The 25,510-nt window shown below is 46.9% G+C and overlaps 2 protein-coding genes and 2 non-coding genes across 9 annotated transcripts in view; all 4 read right to left on the bottom strand.

Annotated features, from left to right (window-relative positions):
* Positions 1-884: 884 nt before the first annotated feature.
* On the bottom strand, positions 885-4,465 carry RPL27A (ribosomal protein L27a). The gene is made up of 5 exons (XM_075502190.1): positions 4,321-4,465; positions 3,908-3,971; positions 3,227-3,302; positions 2,211-2,385; positions 885-1,064 (listed from the first exon to the last, which is right to left on the bottom strand). Exons 1-5 carry the CDS (start codon positions 4,321-4,323, stop codon positions 936-938), a joined length of 447 nt encoding a protein of 148 aa, XP_075358305.1. The 5' UTR covers positions 4,324-4,465; the 3' UTR covers positions 885-935.
* LOC142410847 (small nucleolar RNA SNORA3/SNORA45 family) lies at positions 1,738-1,869 on the bottom strand. The gene has a single exon (XR_012776051.1). It is a non-coding gene; the product is annotated as a small nucleolar RNA SNORA3/SNORA45 family (small nucleolar RNA).
* LOC142410846 (small nucleolar RNA SNORA3/SNORA45 family) lies at positions 2,719-2,850 on the bottom strand. The gene has a single exon (XR_012776050.1). It is a non-coding gene; the product is annotated as a small nucleolar RNA SNORA3/SNORA45 family (small nucleolar RNA).
* Positions 4,466-11,066: 6,601 nt separating the features above from the next.
* The window catches only part of DENND2B (DENN domain containing 2B), a 192,897-nt gene continuing 178,453 nt past the window's right edge, over positions 11,067-25,510 (bottom strand). For 5 of the 6 annotated variants that reach the window (XM_075502183.1, XM_075502180.1, XM_075502184.1 and 2 more), the window contains 6 exons: positions 17,011-17,188; positions 15,884-15,925; positions 14,750-14,861; positions 13,507-13,746; positions 12,251-12,337; positions 11,067-11,835 (listed from right to left, as the gene is read on the bottom strand). In XM_075502183.1, coding sequence (XP_075358298.1) covers positions 11,801-11,835; positions 12,251-12,337; positions 13,507-13,746; positions 14,750-14,861; positions 15,884-15,925; positions 17,011-17,188 — 694 coding nt within the window. In that variant the 3' untranslated portion in view covers positions 11,067-11,800. The remainder of the gene's footprint in view (positions 11,836-12,250; positions 12,338-13,506; positions 13,747-14,749; positions 14,862-15,883; positions 15,926-17,010; positions 17,189-25,510) is intronic. The other variant, XR_012775859.1, reaches the window with a different exon arrangement.

The raw sequence follows: 25,510 nt of genomic DNA, 5'->3' as shown, positions 1-25,510 counted from the left end.
CTATGCATAATGCCGACAGAGTAAAGAAACGTTGATTGCTTTTTCTGTTGAAGGCACAGCTGCTGTTAGCTGCAGAGGCAAGCCACACAGCACCATTCTGCTCAAAAGCCAGTATTTTCTCACTCAAAAGCAAGAAAAGTGTATCTCGCTCAAAAGCAACAAAGCTGCGTACTAGGCAGACCTTCACTGTGTCCGCAGAAATCCGCTTGAAGTGCTTCTCATGACGCAAGTCTGGCAGTAATGATGGAGAAACCTTGAATTGTTTCTTCCCACCTATTTCAGCTCTTCCCTACTGTCCCACACTATTCCCAGGGATTTCCCCTTCATTCCCTCCTATACCCCACCTTAGTGGAAATGGGACTAGAATTGGTTCACTACTCCAAAAAGTCTATTGATCACAAAGCTTAGTGACAGCAATTTCCCACACCAAGTCTCCTTCACACAGCAATTTTTGGTATCCTACCACCCACTTTGCATGGTTCCATTGCATTTCTTTGTCCACACTCCTGCTGTTTCATTCCCAAGGCCAAGGCAGTATCCCCACAGATTTCACCTAGATGTCATTTTAGGGTACAAAAATCCCCACCAATAGAACGTGAACTCACCTTTTCACAGACAGCTGTAAAAAGGATCACCAATTGAAAGAGTTGCACAAATACAGGAAGAACCTATCTATTTTGCTACCCCGTAAAGACAAAACGATGAGGTATTTGTACATGCCAAATGCTAGACACCATAGCCAAGCAATTTCAAAAAGATACTGAGAAGCAGTCAAACCACTGATCAAAAACTGCCAGAAGTAACTAAGCAGACAAGACTTAAGTGTGAACAGTGACTGGACAAGTCGGGGGGGGAAAAAAAAATCAGGAACTTCTGTAAATCAGCACATTTTACACATTGTCTTTATTCAAAAAATTTGAATAAAACAAAGGCTTTTATGCCACAAGCACACAGGCACCACCAACTTCTTTGATCTTCTCCTCTGCTCTTCTACTGAAGAACTTTGCTTTCACAATTACAGGCTGCTTGGGCAGCTTCCCCTTGCCCAGGACTTTGTAGTAGCCCTAGAAATAATAAAAAAAACCATTAAGTGTTTGTAATCAGCTTGCAGGCTCCTACATTCAGACCTGACTTTTAGCATGCACCAATTAAAACCGAAACCATAACCACCATGGCATCATTTAGGGTCTGTCTCCAATATAAAATTGGTACAAATGAAAGGAAAATACCCTGCATGACCTAGTGGAGCTGCATGTGTTCAGAGGAAAAGTGGAAACTGTAAACTGAATTTTTCCTGTAATTTAGAAGCTGGATTTTTTTTCCCCCATATTCCATATACAGAAAACACTGTGAAATCTGGTAAAGAAGTCACCAACCCTTCCCCACTTTTCCAAAGGAGAGAGCAGTTGGCTGCACTTCCAAGACTATCTACCACCCAATGACTTCTCATCAGTGTTCTTTACCTGTAGGACATCCTGGTACGTCTGAACACAGCAGAGGACTCTGCTGCACGTCTTAAACGTACAACTGAAGCTTTTACAAGCTTTTGCAGTAATAGCTGTTCTCTACCACTGGAATCCTCTCATCTCATTCCTGTCCTTTACATTAAGAGGACAATCATGGCACAACATCTATTAGTACTTCAGCCCTTGAAGTCATTGCTTGTTAGAAGTGGCATTAACTGGCCAACACAGGTATCAATCTGGGACACAGAACATACCCACTTGGCAGACTAGTTAGTGTCACTGATTCGGTGGCTGGCTGAGATATGAGACATCGTAGCCAGTGAATAGGGATCAGACGTTTATGTCCGAGAACTATAGCACACCAAGACAACCAAACATGTTAAGATGTGACTCTAGTCTCGATACTACAGAAGTGACTTCATATAAATGAGACTAGTTCTGCCAGGTTTTTATACATGCTTTCAGTAACATTTTAAAACAAGTAATCTTTCACCACCTTCCAAAATAAGGGAAGTCCCTCTCCACAATCACACGCAAGAGGAAAAAAAGTTCTTATAGGAAAAAATGTAACAGCGTAAGTACCTGTGTAACTATTTATATGCCAAGATATTTGTCCTGAGAAGTTCACAAATATTCAAGCACTGTAGTTTATTTACAGTTCACCATTTTCCTATTTGGATACGCAAAGCTAAGTTACACATGAGTGACCAGGAATTGCAGGTTTGAACATGAGCAGAAACTTACTGAGCGCACAACATCAATGACTGGGGCCAGTCCAGCCTCGTTTTTTGCGTAATTGAGCCTTGTCTGTTCACTGACAAGCGTCCATAGTTTATCCAAATTGACAGTAGGACAGAACTTTTGGTTTCTCTTCAAGTGATAGTGTCTCATGCCTACTTTTCCAAAGTAGCCAGGGTGACTGTGAAAGAAACACATGCCTCATTAGATCACATTTTTAATTCATCCTGAACAGGTAGGACTACAAGTTAATGCTGAAACAAGCAACTTACTTGATGAAAGTAATCAAAATGTCACATCATACTTTTATTCATATTAATATGTGTAGTATGTAAGGGTAATAATCCTTAGTACCCAAACCAAGGCAAAATTATTTTCCCTTGAAGTGTTTGCTCTCCCTTGAACTCACAACTCAATCCCCCTTATTGGTGAGTCTGGTCCAGCCCTGTGTTTCCAGGGCAACCCCAACTCTGTGAATCCACGGAGGGCTGCACTGCCTGAGGAGTTTCAGCGCTCCTGTCACTAACCTGGTGACTGACTGTGTCAAGAATGGTCACAGCCAGTGAATATAGATTAGTGGTTACTGTCCGAGTACTCTAGCACACCAGGACAACAGGCAGTGTCCAGATGTGACTCTAGTCTCGGCAATAAGTAAAGACAACAACCCTTACCTTTACAATGTGCAGCTAAGTAGGATGCAGTTTGCATTTAACATAACGTTTTGAATTTACGTAACATTTTGTGTGTGCATCGTTAAGCAGGGACCACATTGCAACAGGCAAGTTTGGTCAAGTTTACCGAATGCTGCACTGAACTCTTAAAGACGCCTGGTTTAAGTGAAAAGGCCTTTGATTTCAGGGTAAACGTGGACATGAGTTGACTGTAGGTGTAACGCCACACTTCATGTTAGAGGAAAAAACACATAGGATTGCAGGGAAATTTGTTTATTCACCCATAAAAGTTAGTTGTTTCTACTTCAGGAACATACATTTTGCTAGTATATTTTTAAAATGTTAGCTTACTATTTATCAAAGTTAATCCTGTGATGGTGCATACCACCAGCATTACCACGCCCTCCAGGATGTTTCCTGTGTTTGCCTAAAAAGAAAAATTTAAGTTTGTTACACTGAGAATATTACACATAATATTTGAGCTTAGAGGTACATTCAATGTCAATTTAAACTAATTATTCTTATTCTATCCCCTCTTCTGAATTCATCTCAATTCAGCAAGATAAGCAAACTAAAAACTAATCCTACAGGAGAAAAAAAAATAACCATAGCATGCCTCTGGTTAGCTTACAGGAGTACAAGACACCAGCGCCAGCACAGGTGGGTTGACAGGAAAAGATAGGAACGGCCACGGAGTTAGAAGACACACAGTACTGCCCCGTAAGCTTATGATGTCGCACAGCCAGTACCTATCGCCTGAAGTTAAGTTACAAATCCAGCCAAGTCTGAAAGAACGTACAAGACTTCGGGTCAGCCGTGGCATCTGCCCCCACGGCGCGAGCATCACCCACACACGCTGTAGCCTTCAGTACCGCTCGCTGCTACCCACAGTGCGCCCGGGACCCTGCACCCACAGTCGCATTTTTCTGCAACCCGTTAAGAACAGCAGCATCCCCTGGCTGGCGGAGAGGTACGGCCGGGCACGCGCGCACTGAAGGGCCTCAGCCCACCAGCGGCCGCCGCTCCACTCACCGACGCGGCCGTGGCCGTGGCTAACGTGTCCTCTCAGCTTCCGGGTCTTCCTTAGTCTGGAAGGCTGCGGGAAAGCGGGAGAGCAGCTGTGAGCAAAGCGGGCGGCAAGAGGCAGGACTACCACCCGCCCTCCCCCGCGGCCGGCGCCGCTCCGAGGCCGCAGTCCCCTCGGTGGCCGCGCAGCCAGGCGCCACGGCAGCTCGGGCCCGACGAGGGAAGGCCCGTGCGGCCTCACCGCACCGCTCTCCCCCGCCGCGCCCTGAGCAGGCCGCGGGCTCGGCGAAGCGCCTCCCCAGCACCCTCTGCTACTCCCCAGCCACGTCCCGCCGCGGGAGCGAGGGGCGGCGGCCGCGGGGCCCCCCTGCCCGACCCGGCCCAGCCCAGCCCAGCGCAGCCCCGGCGGCGGCACCCACCATCTTGTCGGCGTGCGCGAGGGGAGAGAAAGAGCGCGGCGCTCGCGAGAGCGGGGAAAGGCACGGCGGCGGGGGCGGAAGCGCGGCCGAGCTCTCGCGAGGCTTCGCTGAGGCGCCCGCAGCGCGGGCTCAGTCTCGCGACATCCGGCGCGCGGAGGGGGCGCTCGTCACCCCCGTGGCCGAGGAGCTGGGCTGGGCTGGGCTGGGCTGGGCTGGGCAGGGAAGGGCAGGGAAGGGCAGGGCAGGGCAGGGCAGGGAAGGGCAGGGCAGGGCAGGGGGTGGAGAGCGGGAAACAGCGCGACTTTAAAGGCGGCAGAGTCGCCGTGGCGAGACAGGCGCCGGCAGCCAGTCAGGACGAGCCGACTTGCGCTTCCGCGGCCTTCCAGGCGGTGTCTGAAGCGGGAGCAGCCTGCAAGCGCGGCGCCCCGCCCCGCCGTGCCCTGTGATCGCTCACGCCGTAGCGCCGGCACGGCTCGCCGGCCACCCGCGGCTTCCAGAGGGGACGCACCGGTGCCGTGTGTCCCCGGGCTGCTGCCACCGCACCAGCTCCCTGCCGCAGCTGCCTGGCGGGCCCCTGCGGCTGGGGCGCGCTGCCCTCACCGGCGGGTTGAATTTAGCAGGCAGACGGTGTTAAGTACTGCTCCATCTTCATTACAGGCACAGCTTGCTTCCTCTTCCCTCTAGGATCTGTAGCGAAAGTAGGGTTTTGAGCAGAATTTGGGAAAATTTGCAAGCTTGGTCACTTTATTAAACATCGATAACAACGGGAAAAGAAATACTGTGTACTTAAACACAACTATCATCTGCCACGCTAGAGTAACAATTCCTGGAGAGGATTACTGTTTCTCAAGCTTGTTTTTTATGTATTTTATACCATGAGACTTTAAATAAATCTTTACCAATTTAAAACATGGGTCTTGGCACTGGATGTGTTTTTCTTCAGGATTTCCTTCTCGGTTAAATAGCGCACTAGTAATGTTCCATGCTCAGGAACACCATTAGTTTTAACAACTAATGGAGAAGGCAAAACAGCACACCTCCTGTTTTTCATTCATCTGATCCTTTCAGACACAGACCTCTGGGTAACGCTAGGAACGCGTGGGGAAGGCGGAGGCACCCCAGCAGCTCAGGAGGAGCTGTGAAAAGTGCGTTCATTCGGTAGTCCCCATCCTTCCAGAAGAAACTCAGCTATGGTCTTCACTCGTCAGAAAGCGATGCCCTCTGTGCTCGCCAGAGCGGATGTGGCTGCCCAGACGGAGCTCCCACGAAAACATGCGGCCACCCAGGTCTCTGGCTGCAGAGAGTGCCTGGGCCTCTCGCTGTTCACGCATGGCAGCCGTGCGGACAGCTGCGTGAGGTGCGACCAGGTGGATGATTTGCTCTGCATGGTGGCAGAGCTACGGGAGGAGGTAGAAAGGTTAAGGAGCATCAGGGAGGCTGAGAAAGAGATCGACTGGTGGTGCCACGCTCTGCCCCCCCCGAGACAGGAACAGGAGCAGCAGCAGCCACCAGTAAGAACCCACAATCAAGGTGATCATCTATCCCCCCCCCACCGGGCTGAAGGCAGCAGCTCAAAGGAGGAGAGTGAATGGAGGCGAGTCCATGCTTGTGGCAGCAGGCAAAGGCCCTCCCTGCCCACCTCGCCCCCCCAGGAGCCTCTGCACAACAGGTATGAGGCCCTGGAGGTGGAAGGCCAGGCAATGGAGGATGGGGATGACGGTCCATCCGTCATCCCCATCCGACACCACAGGTGTCGCCCAGGTCAGAAGAACGTACCTCTCGTATCAATACCACCTCCACAAGGAAGAGAAGACGGGTTATAGTTGTGGGTGACTCCCTTCTGAGGGGAACCGAGGGTCCGATATGCTGGACAGACCCTCCTCTTAGGGAAGTCTGCTGCCTCCCTGGGGCCCCGGTGAAGGATATCACTGGGTACTCCCTAGCCTGGTACGGCCCTCGGACTATTACCCCCTACTGCTCTTCCATGTGAGGGGTGATGAAGCTGCAACACGAAGTCCTAGGACAATCAAAAGAGACTTCAGGGCCTTGGGACGGCTAGTAAGGCACTGCGGAGCACAGGTTATTTTCTCCTCTCTCCTTCCAGTTGTGGGCAGTGACACTAGAAGGAACAGAGGTACCAAATCTGTTAACTCATGGCTCCGTGGCTGGTGTCATCGCCATGGTTTTGGTTTTTTTGATAACGGGATGGCCTACACAGCACCGGGTTTGCTGGCATCTGATGGGATTCGTCTTTCTCAAAGGGGAAAGAGAATCTTTGCTCAGGAACTTGCGGGGCTCATCGACAGAGCTTTAAACTAGACTGGAAGGGGGAGGGGGATAATATCAGGCTTGCCCAAGAGAAGCTGAGGGACGACGTGCCACGGTTAGAGGGAGCGGGTGCCAGTGAGGGCACTTAACCTGTGTCTCCAAGATGTGCGGGGTACACTGGGGCACAGCTGAAGTTGGACAGAGTTGAGCTAGGGGATACTGAGGCAATAGGAGCCAAGACGGAAACACCAGTGAAACGCCTCAAAGCACACAAGGGGTGCTCCTCTATGAAGGAGACACGGACGACAGCCCAGCTGAAGTGCCTCTACACCAATGCACGCAGCATGGACAACAAGCAGGAGGAGTTGGAAGCCATTGTACACCAGGAAAACTATGATATGGTTGCCATCACGGAAACATGGATGACTCGCACAACTGGAGTGCGGCGATGGATGGCTATAAACTCTTCAGGAGGGATAGGCGAGGCAGGAGAGGCGGTGGGGTAGCCCTATACGTTAGGGAGTGTCTGGATAGTTTAGAGCTCGATGATGGTGACGATAGGGTGGAGTGTCTATGGGTAAGAATCAGGGGGAAGGCCAACAAGGCAGATATTGTGGTGGGAGTCTGTTACAGACCCCCCAACCAGGATGAGGAGACTGACGAACTATTCTATAAGCAGCTGGGAGAAGCCTCACGATCGCTAGCCCTTGTTCTTGTGGGGGACTTCAACCTGCCAGATGTCTGCTGGAAATACAATACAGCAGAGAGGAAACAGTCGAGGAGGTTCCTAGAGCGTGTGGCAGATAACTTCCTGACACAGCTGGTGAGTGAGCCAACTAGGGAAGGTGCCCCGCTGGACCTCTTGTTCACAAACAAGAGAAGGACTTGTGAGCCATGTGATGGTTGGAGGCCGTCTTGGGCAGAGTGATCACGAAATGATAGAGTTTTGGATTCTTGGAGAAGCGGTGAGGGGGGTCAGCAAAACTGCCACCTTAGACTTCCGGAGGGCAGACTTTGGCCTGTTTAGGAGACTGGTCGACAGAGTCCCCTGGGAGGCAGCCCTAAAGGGCAAAGGAGTCCAGGAAGGCTGGACATTCTTTAAGGAAGAAGTCCTAAAGGCACAAGAGCGGGCTGTCCCCAGGTGCCGAAAGACGAGCCGGCGGGGAAGAAGACCGGCCTGGCTGACTAGAGAGCTCTGGCTCGAACTCAGGAAAAAGAGGAGAGTCTACGACCTCTGGAAGAAGGGGCAGGCAAGTCAAGAGGACTACAAAGGTGTAGCAAGGTTGTACAGGGAGAAAATTAGAAGGGCCAAAGCTGAGCTAGAGCTCAATCTGGCTGCTGCTGTAAAAGACAACAAAAAATACTTCTTCAAATACATTAGCAGCAAAAGGAGAGCTAAGGAGAATCTCCAGCCCCTAGTAGACAGGGGAGGGAACACAGTGACCAAGGATGAGGAAAAGGCTGAGGTACTTAATGCCTTCTTTGCCTCAGTCTTTAATAGCAGGGCCAATTGTTCCCTGGGTACCAGCCCCCTGAGTCGGAAGATAGGGACGGGGACCAGAATGGAGCCCCCATAATCCAGGGAGAAATGGTGAGTGACCTGCTGCACCACTTAGGCAGCCACAAGTCTATGGGACCTAATGAGATCCACCCGAGAGTACTGAAGGAACTGGCAGAAGTGCTCACCAAGCCCCTTTCCATCATTTACCAGCAGTCCTGGCTAACTGGGGAGGTCCCTGCTGACTGGAGATTAGCGAATGTGACACTCATCTACAAGAAGGGCCGGAAGGAGGACCCGGGGAACTACAGGCCTGTCAGCCTGACCTCGGTGCCAGGGAAGCTGATGGAGCAGATCATCCTGAGTGCCATCAAACAGCATGTAGAGAATAACCAAGGGATCAAGCCCAGCCAGCATGGGTTCAGGAAAGGCAGGTCCTGCTTGACCAACCTGATCTCCTTCTACGACAAGGTGACCCACCTAGTGGATGAGGGAAAGGCTGTGGATGTTGTCTATCTAGACTTCAGTAAAGCCTTTGACACGGTTTCCCACAGCATTCTCCTGGAGAAACTGGCTGCTCATGGCTTGGATGGGTGTACTCTTTGCTGGGTAAAAAACTGGCTGGACGGCTGGGCCCAAAGAGTGGTGGTGAATGGAGTTTACTCCAGTTGGCGGCCGGTCACAAGCGGTGTTCCCCAGGGCTCTGTGTTGGGGCAGGTTCTGTTTAATATCTTTATCAATGATCTGGATGAGGGGATCGAGTGCACCCTCAGTAAGTTTGCAGATGACACCAAGTTGTGTGGGAGTGTTGATCTGCTGGAGGGTAGGAAGGCTCTGCAGAGGGACCTGGACAGGCTGGATCGATGGGCTGGGGCCAACTGGATGGGGTTCAACAAGGCCACGTGCAAGGTCCTGCACTTGGGCCACAGCAACCCCATGCAACGCCACAGGCTTGGGGAAGAGTGGCTGGAAAGCTGCCTGGCAGAAAAGGACCTGGGGGTGTTGGTTGACAGCCGGCTGAATATGAGCCAGCAGTGTGCCCAGGTGGCCAAGTAAAGCCAATGGCATCCTGGCTTGTATCAGAAGTAGCATGGCCAGCAGGACTAGGGAAGTGATCGTGCCCCTGTACTCGGCACTGGTGAGGCCGCACCTCGAATGCTGTGTTCAGTTTTGGGCCCCTCGCTACAAGAGAGGCATTGAGGTGCTGGAGCGTGTCCAGAGAAGGGCAGCGAAGCTGGCGAAGGGTCTGGAGCAGAAGTTTGATGAGGAGCGGCTGAGGGAACTGGGGTTGTTTAGCCTGGAGAAAAGGAGGCTGAGGGGAGACCTTATCGCTCTCTACAACTGCCTGAAAGGAGGCTGTAGAGAGGTGGGGATCGGTCTCTTCTCCCAGGTAACAAGTGGTAGGACGAGAGGAAATGGCCTCAGGTTGCGCCAGGGGAGGTTTAGACTGGGTATTAGGAAATTTTACTTCACTGAAAGGGTTATCAAGCATTGGAACAGGCTGCCCAGGGAAGTGGTTGAGTCACCATCCCTGGAGGTATTTAAAAGATGTTTGGATGAGGTGCTTAGGGACATGGTGTAGTGGTGGTCTTGGCAGTGTTAGGTTTACGGTTGGACTCGATGATGTTAAAGGCCTTTTCCAACCTATATGATTCTGTGATTGTTTTATATAGCCACAGTTTGAGCATCAAGAAGGCACCTACAAATTTTTTGAAACATGATCTCACCTTGCCTGGTACTCTCCTCTGATTCACATTACAAGAACTGGAACGACATGTTGATGGATAATATGTTTAAAATCTTTCTACTTAGGTTTTTAAAGTGCAGGTGGAGGAAAACAGCTTTGGCGTTGGAGATGGGTTTTACAGCGCTGCATCCTTGTACATCAGCATTCCGTGGCTTTTTCTTGCCTTTGTAGCAACTCTTCTCTGCAGCACTTCCTTCAGCGGATGATGACAGTTTATCCATCATTTTCTTAAGAAAGATATTTCCATTGAATCAAAAGCACTTGATATTTTAGACATTTCATGTACACTTAAGAATCTTTTGTATATACACAAGTGTGAGGGAGGTAAGACAAAAAGGAAACGACTTCACCTTTTTAGTGAATAATCCCTCGATTTTGTTCTATGAGGCTGATAGCAAACCAGAACCACTGTCAGGTTAGGAATTGCGCAAGCCTCAAAGCCCATCTAACTAAAGAAATCGCACTGCAAATGAAGAAAAACAGGGTGTTTGTGTTTTGGGTTTTTTTAAAGGCAAGAAGCTTTAGCTAATTTTCATTAGCTGTCAGACTTGCAAATATATTCAAGTATTTTATATTTTCTTCTTCAGACTAAGGGAAAACTTACAGAATCTCAACAGGAGTTCTGTTACCAAATCAAAGATGAATGTGGTACTTGGGCAATGCTCACAGCTGTGCAGGCCATGGGAAGCTTAACCATTCCTGTCCTGCTGAAGAGCCTTCACTGAAATGGAAACACCACCTAAACAGACCGCAATTAATGCAAGAGAAAAGCAGACTCTCATGAAACGTAGGTGATCAGCTCATCAGAAATTTAGGCAAAGGCTGTTGGCTGCAAGCTGCTCATATTCTACTCTGGTCATCTAACCAAGGTAGCACAAAACCAACCCGAAAATACCACAATTCAGGAGCAGTATCTATGATACAATGACAAAAAGTAATTTGCTGCTACCCCATGCAAAGAAAAAAAAATTTTTTACGTGATGCCTCTGTTAGGGTACAATTAACAGAACAGGGATATAAAATGCCTTGTCTCAGCCCTAGTGAAAAACATTGACGAAAAAAAATCAAACTACATGTCATGAAATAGCAAACCTACTAAAAGACAGGTTTGTAATAACCATTTTATATTTTAATTACAAATTCATTTAAAAAAATCACAGGAAAGTTACTGGTTTTGTACCTACTCAACATCAGAAACTGCAGAGGTTTGCAATGAATGTAAACAAACAGGTATATTTACAGAGTTTATTAGAAACCATACATACATACATTAGGAAAGGACGTACTGTACCTACTTGTTGCAGCTTGCATGTCAAAGAACTGAGATCTCCTCAGGTTTAGCAGTCTTAGTGCAGAATGGATTACAAGTAGTTTACTGACCAGAGTTCAAACCAAGTGGAAGTTTTGTATTGTGAACCAAGTACCTTATTATCACATTACTTTGTTATTTCTTTCTTTTAAGATTAATTAGAAGGAAAAAAAAAATACCAACTCTGCCACATGAAAGCGGCTCCCGTGCGTACAACCTCTCCCACGTACCCGAGTTCATTCATCCCCGCAGTATTCAGGCATCAGTGTAGCTCTCACAAACACCCCGCGAAGTCAGTGGTTCTGCTGAGACAGTCAGCTGCACATAACCAGCTATTCATTTTTGCACCAAGCATAACTCAATTCATACTAAAGAAAAAAAAAAGCACCTGTTATTCTCAGGAATATACAAATATTTACCACAGTTTTCCTCGCTCATTACAAAATCAGTTACAAAAGCTTACAGCACATTATGTACAAATTCTATCCAAATACATAAAGGAGCCATCATCTGGCACACTGTCTAACAGCATCGGTCATCACTTAAAGCTGCGGTCAGCTTGCTCCACTCTCCTCCCGCATCAATCTCTGAAATGCTGCCGGTGTCTCACGCGCAGTGTCATAAATAGTCTTTGGGTTGGTATTTCAGCAGAAAGGAGTTAGTTCTTCTTGTGCAGAAACTTCATTTTGTTTCCTAAAGAAAGCACACCATCAGTCTCTAGCATATACTGAGAAGCCAAGGGCAATCTAAAGTTACTTAGCAAATGGGTCTAATTTGTAATGTAATTGCCGTAGAGTAACTCTTCTACTTAATACCAGCAGGGACAGCCAACTAACAGAATCTGGAGCGGTCAGCCACCTGCCTTTTCTCCTCCTTGATTATGGTTTGGTTCCCCCGCCCCCAAGTGAAAATGAAAGTGTTAACAAGGGTCATAATTAAATCTGGTTTTGTCAGCTTTACATATGCTTTCATTGTTTTCCTTTTCATATTTCCTATCACATTGAAACTGCTTGACTATCTGATTTCACCTCAGGCAAGGCTTTTTTAAATAAAAAAAAAAGACGACATGAAAATTCATTTCAGAAACACTTCTGAAGATTTTTCTCACCAAGGCCTCGCAGAAACTTGTTTACTCCACTTTGTTCCGTGTCTGGAAGCTCTTCCAAATACTGTTCAACCCGCTGCTCGAAGAGACCTGTGGAAGACGGGAGAAAACGGAGCTGGGGTGAGCCGTGCCAGGCTGAATCCGCTTCCCCCGGCCCCCGTGCGCACTCCCAACTTTGCCCCGTTACAGGCCTTTGCCTCTGCAAGACTACAAAATGTCGCTGCCGGCACGGGGCTATGCAGTTTCACGCGGCATCGGGACAGGTATCGGGAGCCCCAGACCTTACGTGAAGGGTACGTGACTCGCAGGCGGAAAAGCGAGGGCGTGCGGGCGGCCCGCGCTCCCCGCCGGCCCCGCAGCACCCCCGCGGGCAGGGCGGCCCTCGCCCGGGCCAGCTGCTCGCTCCGCCCGCCCTCCCATCAGCCGCACTCGCCGCCGCCTCGCCTCCGCTCCGGGACGTGCCGGCACCGGGCCGCCGTGCGCGCCGCAGCCGAGCGGGACCACCGGCAGCCGGCCCAAGTGCGCGGCTCTGCTCCGCCGCTGCAGCCCGGGAAGCGGGCCCGCCGCCCCAGCAAGGCCGGGGCACCCGCGCCGCTGCGCTGGGCACGCTGCGCCTCCCCGCCCCCGCCAGACGCGGTCACGGCCGCAAACCCCGGTTACCGTCCCGCGGCACCGGGCACCTGCCGGGCACCGAGGCCTGTGAGCCCGGCCCGGCCCGGCCCGACTCCCGCCGGTGCCCGCGCAGCTCCCGCAGGCGGCGCTGCGGTGCGGTGCCGTGCGCGGCCGCCCCGCCCCGCGGCGGGAGCGCGCCTGCACCCGCGGGCACGGGCGGCAGCTGCGGCCTGCGGGGGGGCGGCTTGGAGGGCTGCGTCCAGCAACCTCGATCTAACTTAACCGGCTGCTGAGCTGGGCTTTATCTTACGAACGCTTCCACGTGTTTCCCCTGCGAGCACTGGCAGGCAGCCTCTGGGGCGGTTTCCCATCGGGGATGGGCAGCGCCCTTCACAGGATCGTTCCTGGTTTCGCCTTTGAGTGATTTAAGGCACTCGGATGAGACTATTCTTCTGGTTAAAGCCTTTGTATTATCACCGCCGTGGCTATGATCTAGGCCCACAAGAAGCAGACAGTGTGTTTCGGGAGATTTGACAGCTATACAGAATTTGCTGAGCTCTGACAGGGGCGTCTACGCAGGGACGCTAACCACGGGACCTGTGCGAAACACAAGCAACCCGCCTTGCGGGAAATAAGACCACCCTTACCTTTTGCCCTGCATTTTCTCAGCTCTCTGTCCTGGATGAAGCCAGCAAACATTTGGGATTCCATGAAAACTTCCAAGAAGCGGCGGATACTTTTGGAGGCCACAGATTTACGGAAAGCCTCCCTTTGGAAGGCACGCTCTCCTTTTTCATTCTGGGTTAGGAACAGGGAATAATGGCCAACTGTCTCCACAAAGAATCGGATAAAAACTTCAGACACTAATCCATTCAGGGTGTTACATTCTGCAAAACAAGGTGGCAACAACACACCAAAATCAGCTGCTACCAGAGCTCTCGCCATTGTCATCCACACGGGGCCAGGTACTGTCATCTAGCAGTTTACTGATGCCGTGCTAACAATGAAAGGAGTTGTACTGGCTCCTTGCGGCCCTGGATATACGTCACATAGGGAAAAGGGTAACAGCTTTATAATCAAGAGTGCCGGTCTACATAATTGGTGTTTCATAACCAAGAGTCAATGAGAAATACAAAACCTCAGGAAACAGCTCAGAAAATTAAAAATTTTGTGGGTGCTTCACCAAAATTATACCTCATATTTTAACTCTTGAATAAGTTTTCTTGAGAAGCTTCTGAATGACTCAGAATTAAAATGTTTGCTCTGGGGATAATAAGTCTTTACCAAGAACTGATTGAAAAGGGTATGTTATAGAATCTGGGTTTTCATAATTTCTGAGATGTTAAAATAGTTTTACATATGTAACACAGATGAGTAGAAATAAATTTCAAAAACTGAATAGGGGCCTGTTTCATACCTTTTAACCACAGGCATTTAAATTCACCATGGGCTGTTTTTATAATTGGTGGAGAGAAATATGAACCTTCAGAGGCAAGTCAGCCCTTCTTGCACTTGAAACTATTTTCTGGAGGTTCTCTCCTCTGAATATACCGAGCACCAAGAGCAACTCTAAACTCAGACACACCCCTAAGCATGTATAGTTATCTAGATTGAATTAGGGCCAAGTTAACTGCAAACCTCTGCTTGAGTAAAGGTTTAGAGGTACTCATGGGAGTGCATGGCATTTACAAAGAAATTAAATAGATTGCTGACAATGTATTACTGTGGGTTGATGCTATCAGTCCCATTCCCTGTGTGTTCAGAGACTATCTTTGGTGTTGCAAAAGGTATTTTGAGTACTAAAGTCCCATCTTTCTTTCTCCTGGATGGAAAGTCACAATACTACCTACATGCTTGTTTATACAAGTCCCTGTTTCCAAATGAACTTACCATCATCTGAATCACTATCTGAATCCTGATTTATCAGTTCATTCTTTCTCTCTAGAGCCTGCTCCAGAGCAGCTTGCAGTTTTCTGGGTAATAGTGTGTCTTCATCATCCATCTGACAGAGGAAAAAAAAAAACCTTTAGATCACCTTAATCTATGCAGCAACTACGGCAAATACTTTTGCAAGGTTTAAAATTTAGAAGAAAAGCATTTTGTATCTGCTACTGTCATGCTTACATAAACAAAATAATGAAAATTGCAACTATCATATATTTCTAAAGAAAATTTCTTGTCACTCTTAATGAGATTAAAGTCGGGAATTATAATCCAAAAAGCAAGGTAAACATATAGAAACTTGGAATCAGTTCTTCACATGACAAAGAGTCCAAGTAGTTGTTTTTAACTAAATACACATCATGCAAAGCCTAGCTACGTGTACACACAGCTGCTCTATTTGGTTTAAGGCACCTTCTTTGGTTCTTGACAGTTGTTTTTACTTATATTCTAGTATATCTTGTTTTCTGGGTTTTCCCCCTGTTGTCTGGGTGTTCCCTCTGTAACTTCGTCTTATTTAATGCTTGTTCAGCAAAAGCGAGTAGACACAAGAATCTTAGCTCTGCAACCACTATTCACCAGCCATATCTTCCAAGGAATCGTACAAGAAAGTTTACTCATCTAACCTGCAGATTGTAATTTTTGAAATTATTTAGTGCCACATTACTATGAGGAGGTAGTGATCCTTTATCTCCCTGTTTACAAGGTTCCTGCTTTTCCTACCACATTAAACTATTCTTCACCTTTCTTCTCTCACTCAGAAACTTTTCTTTGCAATTTTTGTCCTTTTCACCTCCAACAGTGTGAGTTTTCTTGCTAGCATGATGTTATTATCTTTAGATGTTTTCTTTGCACTGTGAATACAGTTCTTGATTTCTTCTGGCAGTCACAGCCTCAATCCCTTTTGCATACCTGAGGAGTAATACTTATTTGCAGGTGAAACAGAAAATGAGCACTTTTTTTTCCTAATCTCTTTCCCACTGCACAATTCCTGCCAAATATCTCTAATCAAAGAAACCTAATTATACTATAGGAGTAAACATCTTGCTAGACTGTATGGCAACATTTCAAGCTGTACTTTACCTGTCTGATGAATCGATCAGATCCCAGGTTAACCATCAAAGCCTAAAGAAAAGAAAACACTATAGTGAAATATATCTGAAGAGACAGAAAACATTCATCTGTGTCTGTCTTTTAATAGCAAAAGACCATCTGAACGGTCCCAAGCCTCAACATGAATCAAATTCCTACTGTGAAACAACAGGTTGTGTGCTTTATAAAGCAAGAAGACGAAGTTTTTCTTTAGAGCTTAAAGTCTAATTTAACATAGTTAGATACAACAGATCTCACACTAGGTTAATATGTAAAAAAAGCTAAAAGGCTTTTTTCTTAAACCTAAGCAAGTTATTGCTAATCATTTTTGCTAACGTGCAGATGAAAAGTATTTCAGAGCAGTTTAAAGAAAAGGGTGTCATTTGAGGCAGCAGGGCTTCTGAAGGGCAAGGGTGTGAAATACTAATGATAATGAAGCAGCAAAACTGAGAGACGGAGCTGGGAAGATGTGGGAGAGCAATGTTAGGAACATGGGAGGAAAACAGAGCAGAGATTTACATGGGCCAGAGGCACAGAGAGCCTTGAAAGTGAGCACAAGAAACGAAAATTTCGTAGAAAAATGACAGGAAACTAATAGGAGTAAGAGAGAAGAGTATGCCCTTGAGTATTTTTGTGGTATTTTACTGGAAGAGCTGATGAAGTGCAACTCTCATTTGATTTCCAATATAGTATTAACAAATTCATATAAGTAAAAAAAAAGTCTTAAAGGTTTTATTTTCTGTGCTGGCTATGGCTTCATGCACAACTTCCATTAGCATTAATAGGTGTCATAGCAGATAGCACTTCACGTCTTCCTCTTCTTGTTCCAGGTACAACAAAATCAGAACAAATCAGCGTATTTACACTGTACTTACTTGTTGGCCAGGTTAACATTCACTTCACTGTCAAGGTGCCAGGTATGGGAATAGGGGAGGAATAAAGACTAAACCAACTACTGCAGTTTTACCAAGAGGCAGTTGCCCATGAGAATTAGGCAGAGAAGAAACAAAGAGGCAGATTAAAAATTAAACATGTGAGGATTTATGTGCAAATGGCAGGCCCGCTCCAGGGTGAGGCCAGCTTTACTCCAGGCAAACAATTCTGGTGCCAGCTCCTACCTCCTCTACGGGCAGCTCCTTCAGTTTGGGCAGAGAGCTGGAGAGCAGTCCCACCAGGAAGGGGGTAGGGCAGCACACAATGTCAATCATGGATGAAGGCAGAACAGGAATGAAGGTGTGCTGCCAGGAGAAGGGGTACAGCAGGGCCACCACGGCGTGCGAGCAGCTCGAGAGGGTGCTGGAGAGAGAGGAACAACCATGTTAGCAGAGCTTGTTCTCCATCCACAATACCTACCGCCTGCTGATAAACTTAGCATGTTAAAATGCAAGCGCCCAAGGGGATGCCCCAGTTTCCCCGGGTGCCTTTTAACATATCACTTCTGACTTCAGACTGCCTTTGTCCCCTTCCAGTCCGTACCAATTCTGCACTGCGTGGTGTGGTAGCTCCTCTCGTGCCCACCACTAGGTGACTTGAAGCTAAAGGTAGATGCTAGAATCACTTTGTTTCATTATAGCAGTCAGAAGACACTTCGATCTAGAAGACAAGGTTTAACGTTCCCAACGGCACTCAATAGCCACCACTTTGAATGATGCTTAAAATCCAAAAGCAACTTGCGTTCTTAACTGTTACAACCAGGTCAGTAGTAACAACGCATAATACTGATGTTCTTATGTCGAGCGCTAATGCACAAACAAGGGAAAATGAAAAATAAATGTAAAATAAAAGTGAAAAAAAAAATCCTAAAGAAAAACCCTACTAAATCAGATGTGAAAAACCCCCAACAATCAATACTTGCTTCAAAGGAAGTCTAGTAAAAGCAACACATTTTTCAAAGTTTGTATATTTTTGTGACAGCAGCATACTTTTATTGCAATACATTTTGATGGCCTTATTGACCAACTCTAATGATAAAGGCATTAACCTTGCTCAGTAGAGTACTCTAAAATACACATCGCTATCCCCTAAATACTAAGGCTTAATATAATTCGTGGAAAATGTCTTGCATGCACTGTCCTTCCATCTACTGAAGCTGATTCCCTTTTACAGTCACATGGTTTCCAAATGTTAAAAATAAAGGAACATCGTTACCAAGCTAGTTTTAGCATCAGGGGAATAAAGACAGGCTCTCCATTTCAGAGCTTTGATTTTGGAGTGAGTTACAATGTCTGCTTCTTGCAGGCTGAGGATGACAGAAATTTGGATTTTTACCCAGCCTAGCATGACTGAGCTAATTTTCTCACAGTCCAAACTTCTGCTGTGCTTAATGTAGCCACAAAGAACTATAAATAACTAATAACTTCAGAGCTGTTACTGCTTGAGAATGCTGGGGGAAATGCTGATTTCTTCTACTGCAAGACTTGTTGGAGACTTTAGGTGGCATCAGACCTCCACTGAAATAACCTTCGCGAGCAATTTTAGTTGCAGGTTATTCCAAGGCCAGGAGAAAGGTTTCACCTGTTTGGTCCTGTCAGTGATTAACCTTTGAAGTTTGCTGAATGGGAAAAGTGAGAATTAGAGGACAAAGAGAGAAAAGGTTGGGGAAGTGCAAATGCTTGCCTCCTACTGCGAATAATCTGTTGGGTTTTTTTACTTGACATTTCCTTTAACATCTATCAATAGCATGTTTTATAATATATGTTGTCTGACACAGGTTTGTTGTAAAATAAAGCGTTTCTCTAATTTTTTTTTTTTTATAGCAGGCAACAGTGCTGCCATTAACTCATATTTTGGTCTCGAGCGTCTACCATAGCAAGCATAGTGGTGTATTTCAGAAGAGCTGTGGAGCATGGTACAGGCTCCCAGCACTTTCTCAAGCTCACTTTAACGACTCCGTGGCATTTTCAACTACTACAAATTCAGTTATCTTAGCTGAGCGACTAAAAAAAGAGCCACGTTAAGCTAAAAGCAGGAAGACAAACATTCTTCTGATATTCATTTAGTATTTTTTTCCTTTCTATAGAATGCCCTTTTGTAACTTGTTGTTTTACACGCAGTGCTGTGACGTAAATCAGCCCCTGCATCCTCTCATGTCTGCTATTCCCACGCTAGGGGAGGCTTCAGGCTCCGGCCCAGGACACTGGTTTCTCTTCCAGAGCCTTCCTGGGAGCTGGCTGGGGCAAGGCAGCAGCTGAACACAGCAGGCAGCCATGGTGGGGGTGTCCTGCAGCAGCACCCTGCTCTGCTCTGCCAGCGCCCCGCGGGTCACACCGTCCCCCTTGTCAGCACCTTGGCCTGTGCATTTTAAGGCTCTGCACACAGTTTTTAAAAATTCAGCCTCAGAAAATCTTTCCCTGTGAGACGTCTCAGGCTGACCCCCATGAAACACTCGCTCCAAACTTTCAATCCCCAGAATCGCCTGCTGCTCTCCCTCCCAGACACTGCTCGTGCAGAGGGCAGCAGGAGTCCCACACGCTGTTACCAAACTCTTGCTTATACAAAGTGCCTGTGTCTCTTCCGTAGCTGGAAAGATTCGTAATTAGAAAGGATACACATCTTTCACTTCAGTGTGAGGTTTTTATATTCTGTAAGGTCAAATTCAGAAATGATGGATGTAAGGGAACCCCCAGTTTAAATCTCTAAAATACGGTTCAGATCCTTTTAAAAGGGTATTATTCATGAGAAGCGTGTTTGGTAAATTAAAAAGAAAGCCGTACCCTGGGAAACCAAGTCCACTCCAGTTTTTCCTTTCAAGATGTGCAACCCACGCATTGTCCCACTGTTCTTGTTTATGAGAAATAAGAAGTAAGGCCAGATGATTTATTTTCTTTAAGGTGTGTGAAGCACACCAAGTAAAGCAACAGAATAGCCAAAGAAATTAGATTTTCAAAATGTTCTCACTTTTCATCGTCCAGGGAAGTTTTGATAACACAGAGAGCCGGTTTTGAGAGTGGGCTTTTTCATTTCGTCTGTGCAGTTTTACAGGAATGCTGTGTAACGTTCTAGCTGTCATCCTACTGGAAAACACTTCTTATAATATTACCCATATGCAGGTAATTTTATACATGGGCACAAGAAACCAAACTGTTGCATGAGTCACGCACTAACGAGGAACATAAAACATCGCATACTTCAGAGGGGAAGAGCTGCTGGAGTCGTGCTCAAGTGGGAGACGCGCTACGATGATCCCAGGGCTCCAGCCACCCCCGCGTGGCACGGGGCCAGCTGTGCCCGGGGTCCCAGCGCTGCGCTGGCGTCTGGCTCCCTCCGTCCCTCCGATGCACAGGTAGTGCCGCTGCCCCGTGCCCGCAGCACTAAAGCCAAGCTCTCATCCTGCCCCAGAGATGCAGGCTACTCTGCCGGCCTGCCATGCTCTGTCTCTGCGGAGCTGCTGATGGGAAGAGGCAGCCTTCTGCTTAAACCCAGCACGTCTCTCTTGCTCTGTCAGCTACAGCTACCGGCAGTCCCGCACACACATTTAAGTGTACGTGCGGAGTAAGTCTCCTAACAGTAACCGACTGTGAAAAGGTGACTGCATCTGCAAGTTTTGTGGGATAAGGGAATCTTCTTACATACAGGTATATAAGGCTATTATCGAGCCATACTACACAGCCTACGCCACTGAACTCATCCCATTACCCTGTACTCATCCCAATAATTCGCACTCCGCTAAAGCAAAATTAGTGAACAATTTCTACAAAAACGCCCAGTTTCAATTGATTTCAAAACGCAGGCAATCCACCACTTCTCCTTCCAGTTTTTTTTCCATGGTTATCATATTCTTAAAATTTTTTTGGAATTTGCCTAGGTTTTGGTTCTTCCTGTGCCTTTTATTCACTAGATTAAAAACACTTCAGTGTTTGACCTTTTCCCCGTGAAAGTATTAATATGAGTTTATATAGTCTTATTGAGACATTCTTAATCACAAATTTCTGACATTTTCACTATAAGTTTATCAATAATTCTAGGAAATTAGAGACATTTTTCTTTTACATTTACAAATATACAACTTGATAAATCTTTTCAAATATGGAAAGGCTACATTGTCATTAAAATATCTCTTGAAGAAGAGATCTTTTATCGTGTTACAGACAAAAGTTGACAATGCTTCTTTCTCACTCAAATTTGATTTCTCTTCCTCTAGGCTATTTTGTTTTCCAAATCATTTTCTCATGATAGCACATAGAAACTTTTCCTTGTAATGTACTTGGCTGTGGAGATGCAAGGCTCAGACTAAGAGCCGAGGCACAAGAATTTCAGACATTACCATGACTCAGGCAAATTGTGGGGACTACCTGTGAACATGGTTTAGGCCCATGTCAAAACCAAATTAATGTGACTTGACTTTGATTTAAAAAGAACATTTACTGTCCTTTAGATAGGAGGGTGTCTGCTATCAATTTCTGGGTTGGTCAACAAACAAATAACCCCAAGTCTAAGCTATATTAATATCTAATCACAGCACAGTTACCATATTCTGAGAAACACACAGTCCACTGTCGAACAGTGAACGGACGTCGCCCTGGCTGCGGGGAGCACTGCCGATGCAGGTGCTAGTGCTGGATGTGTCTGTTTCAGAGAACCATGGCTCGTTGCGTACTGCAAGTCACCAACTCTCACGAAATGTTAAAGTCATATTCAGTTACACATACTACTCACATTGGAAATATTCCACAGATACACTTGATAATTCTATTTTCTCTATAATAGCCAAAAGTTATATTCCTTCTCACTTCCCCCTCTACCACCTACAATTTCTCACAGACCCAAGGGAGCCTCACACCCTGAGCATCTCCTAAGTCCAGGACTAAGCCTCTAGCACAGACAAACATTTGCTGGCAGGGCTCCTTGATCCTACCTTGCTACTCTTGTGCATCTCCACAGTCATTTTGGCATTTATATTGAAGGAAGGAAAGGGGAGAATATCCCTTCCCCTTCCTCCTCCTCCTCCTCTCCCAAGGGACAGACAAGTTTACCCAGCCAGGAGGGAGGGAGGACTACCCCTTACGAGTGGGGCCAAGCCACACAGTGGCTCCATCACCCCAGGGCTGGTGCCAGCTCTGTGCTCTGCCGATGCTCTGGACCATGCACAAGACTGGGACCGATTGTCAGAATCTGGTCCCTCCACTTCTTTGGATGGAGAAATGTAGCCAAAAATGTAAATTCACAAAGAAGTGTTTCCACTGCCCGTGTTTACTTTTCCACAACCTTTTCCTGTTTTTCATTTCTCCCTGCTGATTTAATTTTGCTACTCTGTCCACATTTGCTGAACTCTTTCATCTGCTGTGTTAACGCATACATGGTCCAACCCACAACTGCGCTGTGACCATTACCTCCCTGACCCACATCCTCTCGTCTGCTCAGGAGAGCTTCCTCCCACTTGAATCTGGAGGCTCTGTCCTTCCCAGGTGCCATACCTTGACTCAGGTGGGTATTACACACCCACGTGCCTCATCGCAGGCCACGGCCGTGCTCTTCTGCGATAGCTCCTACCCTTGTGCCATTGATGAACTGTGTAGCAAAACCAGATGCCTGACACTTCCCTCCTACACCCTTCAATGCGTCCCCTGATCCTGGATTAACTCCAGTCTCTGAGAGAGAGAAGGAGAAGTCTGTGACAACGCTGCAAGATAAAATGATCTGAGAGGTTCGCAGAGGACTCTGTAAAAGCCTCTGAGAAAAGGCTACAGGACCGAGGATTCAGCCCATCTCCCCTCCAACACACAGGAACTGCAGGGGCAGAGGGGAAGGACAAAGCAGAAAGCTTGAAAAGCATCAAGTAAAGAGAAAACAGAAGTAAAAATTGTAGCAGACTGCTACAGTTTGGAGGGGTTGTTGGGAGCACGTGTAGGATTGCTGTCACTGTGCAGGCAGTAATTTAGAGCAGAACTGTGCCGTGCTGGATACAATACACACCTAAGCTCTGAAAAAATAAAGGTTTCTCTGGGTGGGTAAGAATAAATAAAAGCAGCACTTTTATTCAGGTGGATAAGACTAAGTAATAGCATCAGGGATGAGACATAAATGAAACCATATCAGTATTGTAAGTGACAGTCTCCATACTCCAGCTGTCTCGCTGTAATCAGCTCTGCAGCGTTCCTGTGGAAGGTCAGCTTTTAAAGGAAGCCCTTGAGGATCCCTGGCCTGTCGGAAGAGCTGGCTGACAACGGGGAGATGTTAGCGCTTTCTCCCTGCTCCACAGTGTGGGTGCTCAGCTCCAGTACCCCTCTTGACACCCAGGCACCCTTCTTCTGAGGCTGTGTGCACCCAGAGCCTCCAGATAAATGGCTTGTGCTTCACTCCCGGGGCTGCTGTGCTGTGAGGACATGTGTTTCATTAACCCCGATACCACCAACTACTCACCAAATAGGGCAGGGAGGAATAGAGTGAGAATTCAATAAAGTCTTTGATACAATGATGCAGGACATCTCCCGTTTTCTAGCCAGTGTGTCAGACATGACAGCATTTCTTCCTATGCAAAATTATTGCTGATTGTTTCTCTGTTACCACTCTAGGACGTTTAAAAGGGGAAAAAAAAAAATCTTCAATTCCTCTCTCTTGACTCAAACCAAAGAAATAACATGTTTTTGCAGCTTTGTAGCAAGAAGACCTACCCCGTGAACATTTCAAAATAAAATCATGTGAGTCGTCGTTAGAGGAAAAGAGAGCATGGCGGTGGAGCCATCTGACTGCATGGCTGCGGCCCCAAGTTCGGCAACGTGCAAGCACGCGCGCCCAGGAACAACAGGCACGTTCAGAGGCGCAGCATCGGATGCAGAGAGGGTGGGGAGGGGGCCGTGGCAGAAGACAACTGCAGGAAGCGTATGGGATAACCTTCTCAGCAGGAGCAACATAAAGCAATAAATACCTTTGTACTTGTAAACTAATACTGAAGCAAAGCTGAAATGGAGATTTTTTGAGAAGCGAAGCTGTCATGGGTAACATCACTGCTGATTAGGGATGAAAGGATACCTCCGTGTGTTCATGTATTAAGGCCTGCAATTACTGACAGGTCTGGGAGACCTGCCTATTTGTAGGATTGCTTTCATTTGTAAGGCACTGTTTTCACATGATCAGGATTCAAAATTTAACTTGTTTTCACTGAAATTTTTAAGCTTGTGTGTCTGCCTCTGGATAACTATTTTGTTTTCCAATCTCAGGCAAAATGACATAGAATCATGAAGTAATTCAGGTGGGAAGAGACCTCAGGAGGTCAGCTGATCCAACCCCCTTGCTTGGCATCAGATCAGTTTGCTTCCAAAGCCAGATTAAAAAAATGTTATTTTGTTATATATAACATCTTTGCTGTCCTCTTCTGTGAAAGGGTGGCATGCTTTGGTGGCAAGGACTTGAAGGCTGGCAGGAGGGGGTGGCCTGTGTGCCAAGGACTTCTACTAGTGATGTCTAAACTCACTCTGATTTGGTTATGTTAGAAGCCATCTTAAAAGAGTAATTTTGTGCATACTAAAAAGAGACTTATTTAGCTGCTCATTTCTTCAGAAGAAATTGTTCACACTAAGCAGCACCTTCCTTTCCATTGTAGCCCAGGGCTACACAGAGAAATGGGAGGCTCAGCTGGGAGAGGAAGATCATCAGGAAGGGGAAGGGGAAGGAGAAGGGGCTGAATTAAATGCAAAGGGGTAAAAATAAGACCTGTGAGGCAGAACTGGAAGGGGAGGGAGACAAAATGAGCCTGGCGAGCAGGTGAAAAGGAAACATGAACTGAGGGCAAAGAGGCTGGGATGCAAAACTAAGGGACAAGACAGGGACTGGCTGTGCTGAACGACGCAAGGACCACGGAGAACAATTTAATATGAACATGGATAAAGCTCTGTCATGCGCATGCAGCCAAATTATTAGGTCCCTGTGAAACTTGTTCCTCCCTGTTGCTATAGGCAGATGGAAGGACTGTGAGGCTGTCTGATGTCAATTACCCATCCTGGTTTGGTACCCAAGATGCTGAGAGGGGCTGCAGCTGCAGGAGGGAAGGTCAGACACCGGCATAGCTGAAGGTGTGCGACAGAGGTTCGAAGCCTGCTTGTGGTACAGATGCAAATCAAATATAACCAGTGCTCATATACTTCAGCCACTTCTGCACTGCTTCCCTCTCGCCCCACTATGCACAGCCTGCTGATAAGGAGACAGACTCAAAAACACAGATTCTATCAGGAATAATTTTCAAACTGAAAAGACAAGTTTCCTCCACAATGGTTATATTTACCTGTATGCAAGAGACGGAAGATTATGATCAAAACAAACACCAGAATTTGTGCTCAGCTTATGCTGTTTGACCCAAATTAATTCTAATACAGTAATTTATCTGGACACCGATAGAAAAATTATTTTTAATGATTACAGAGCAGCAGGAATTATAGTCGGTTCATGCCTGGCTTCACCAATTAAAACAAAGCATGAGGGGACAGGCAAAATACTGTTTTAGGCTTTGATTCAGCAAAGTATTTCAGCACAAGTTTCAGACTTAATTTACTTCCATTGTGCCGAAATACTTTGCTGAAATGAAGCCTCAAAGACCTTTTCTTTTTCCACTTCTATTTTAATCAGATCAGCCCACAAGTACACACACGAGACATGATAGCCCCTTTTGAGCTGTGAGTACCCTGA

The sequence above is a fragment of the Mycteria americana genome, chromosome 5 (assembly GCF_035582795.1).
Source record: "Mycteria americana isolate JAX WOST 10 ecotype Jacksonville Zoo and Gardens chromosome 5, USCA_MyAme_1.0, whole genome shotgun sequence".
In the NCBI taxonomy this organism is placed as follows: domain Eukaryota; kingdom Metazoa; phylum Chordata; class Aves; order Ciconiiformes; family Ciconiidae; genus Mycteria; species Mycteria americana.
The sequence above is the reverse complement of the archived record's forward strand: the minus strand, read 5'-3'. Positions and strand labels throughout refer to the sequence as shown.

What these genes read in the sequence shown, in the direction of transcription:
- RPL27A (XM_075502190.1), bottom strand. An exon ending in AGGATTAACTTTGATAAATA is followed by an intron (nt 2,386 to 3,226) that starts GTAAGCTAACAT and finishes TTTCTTTCACAG; the next exon opens with TCACCCTGGCTACTTTGGAA. An exon ending in TCATTGATGTTGTGCGCTCA is followed by an intron (nt 1,065 to 2,210) that starts GTAAGTTTCTGC and finishes TATTATTTCTAG; the next exon opens with GGCTACTACAAAGTCCTGGG.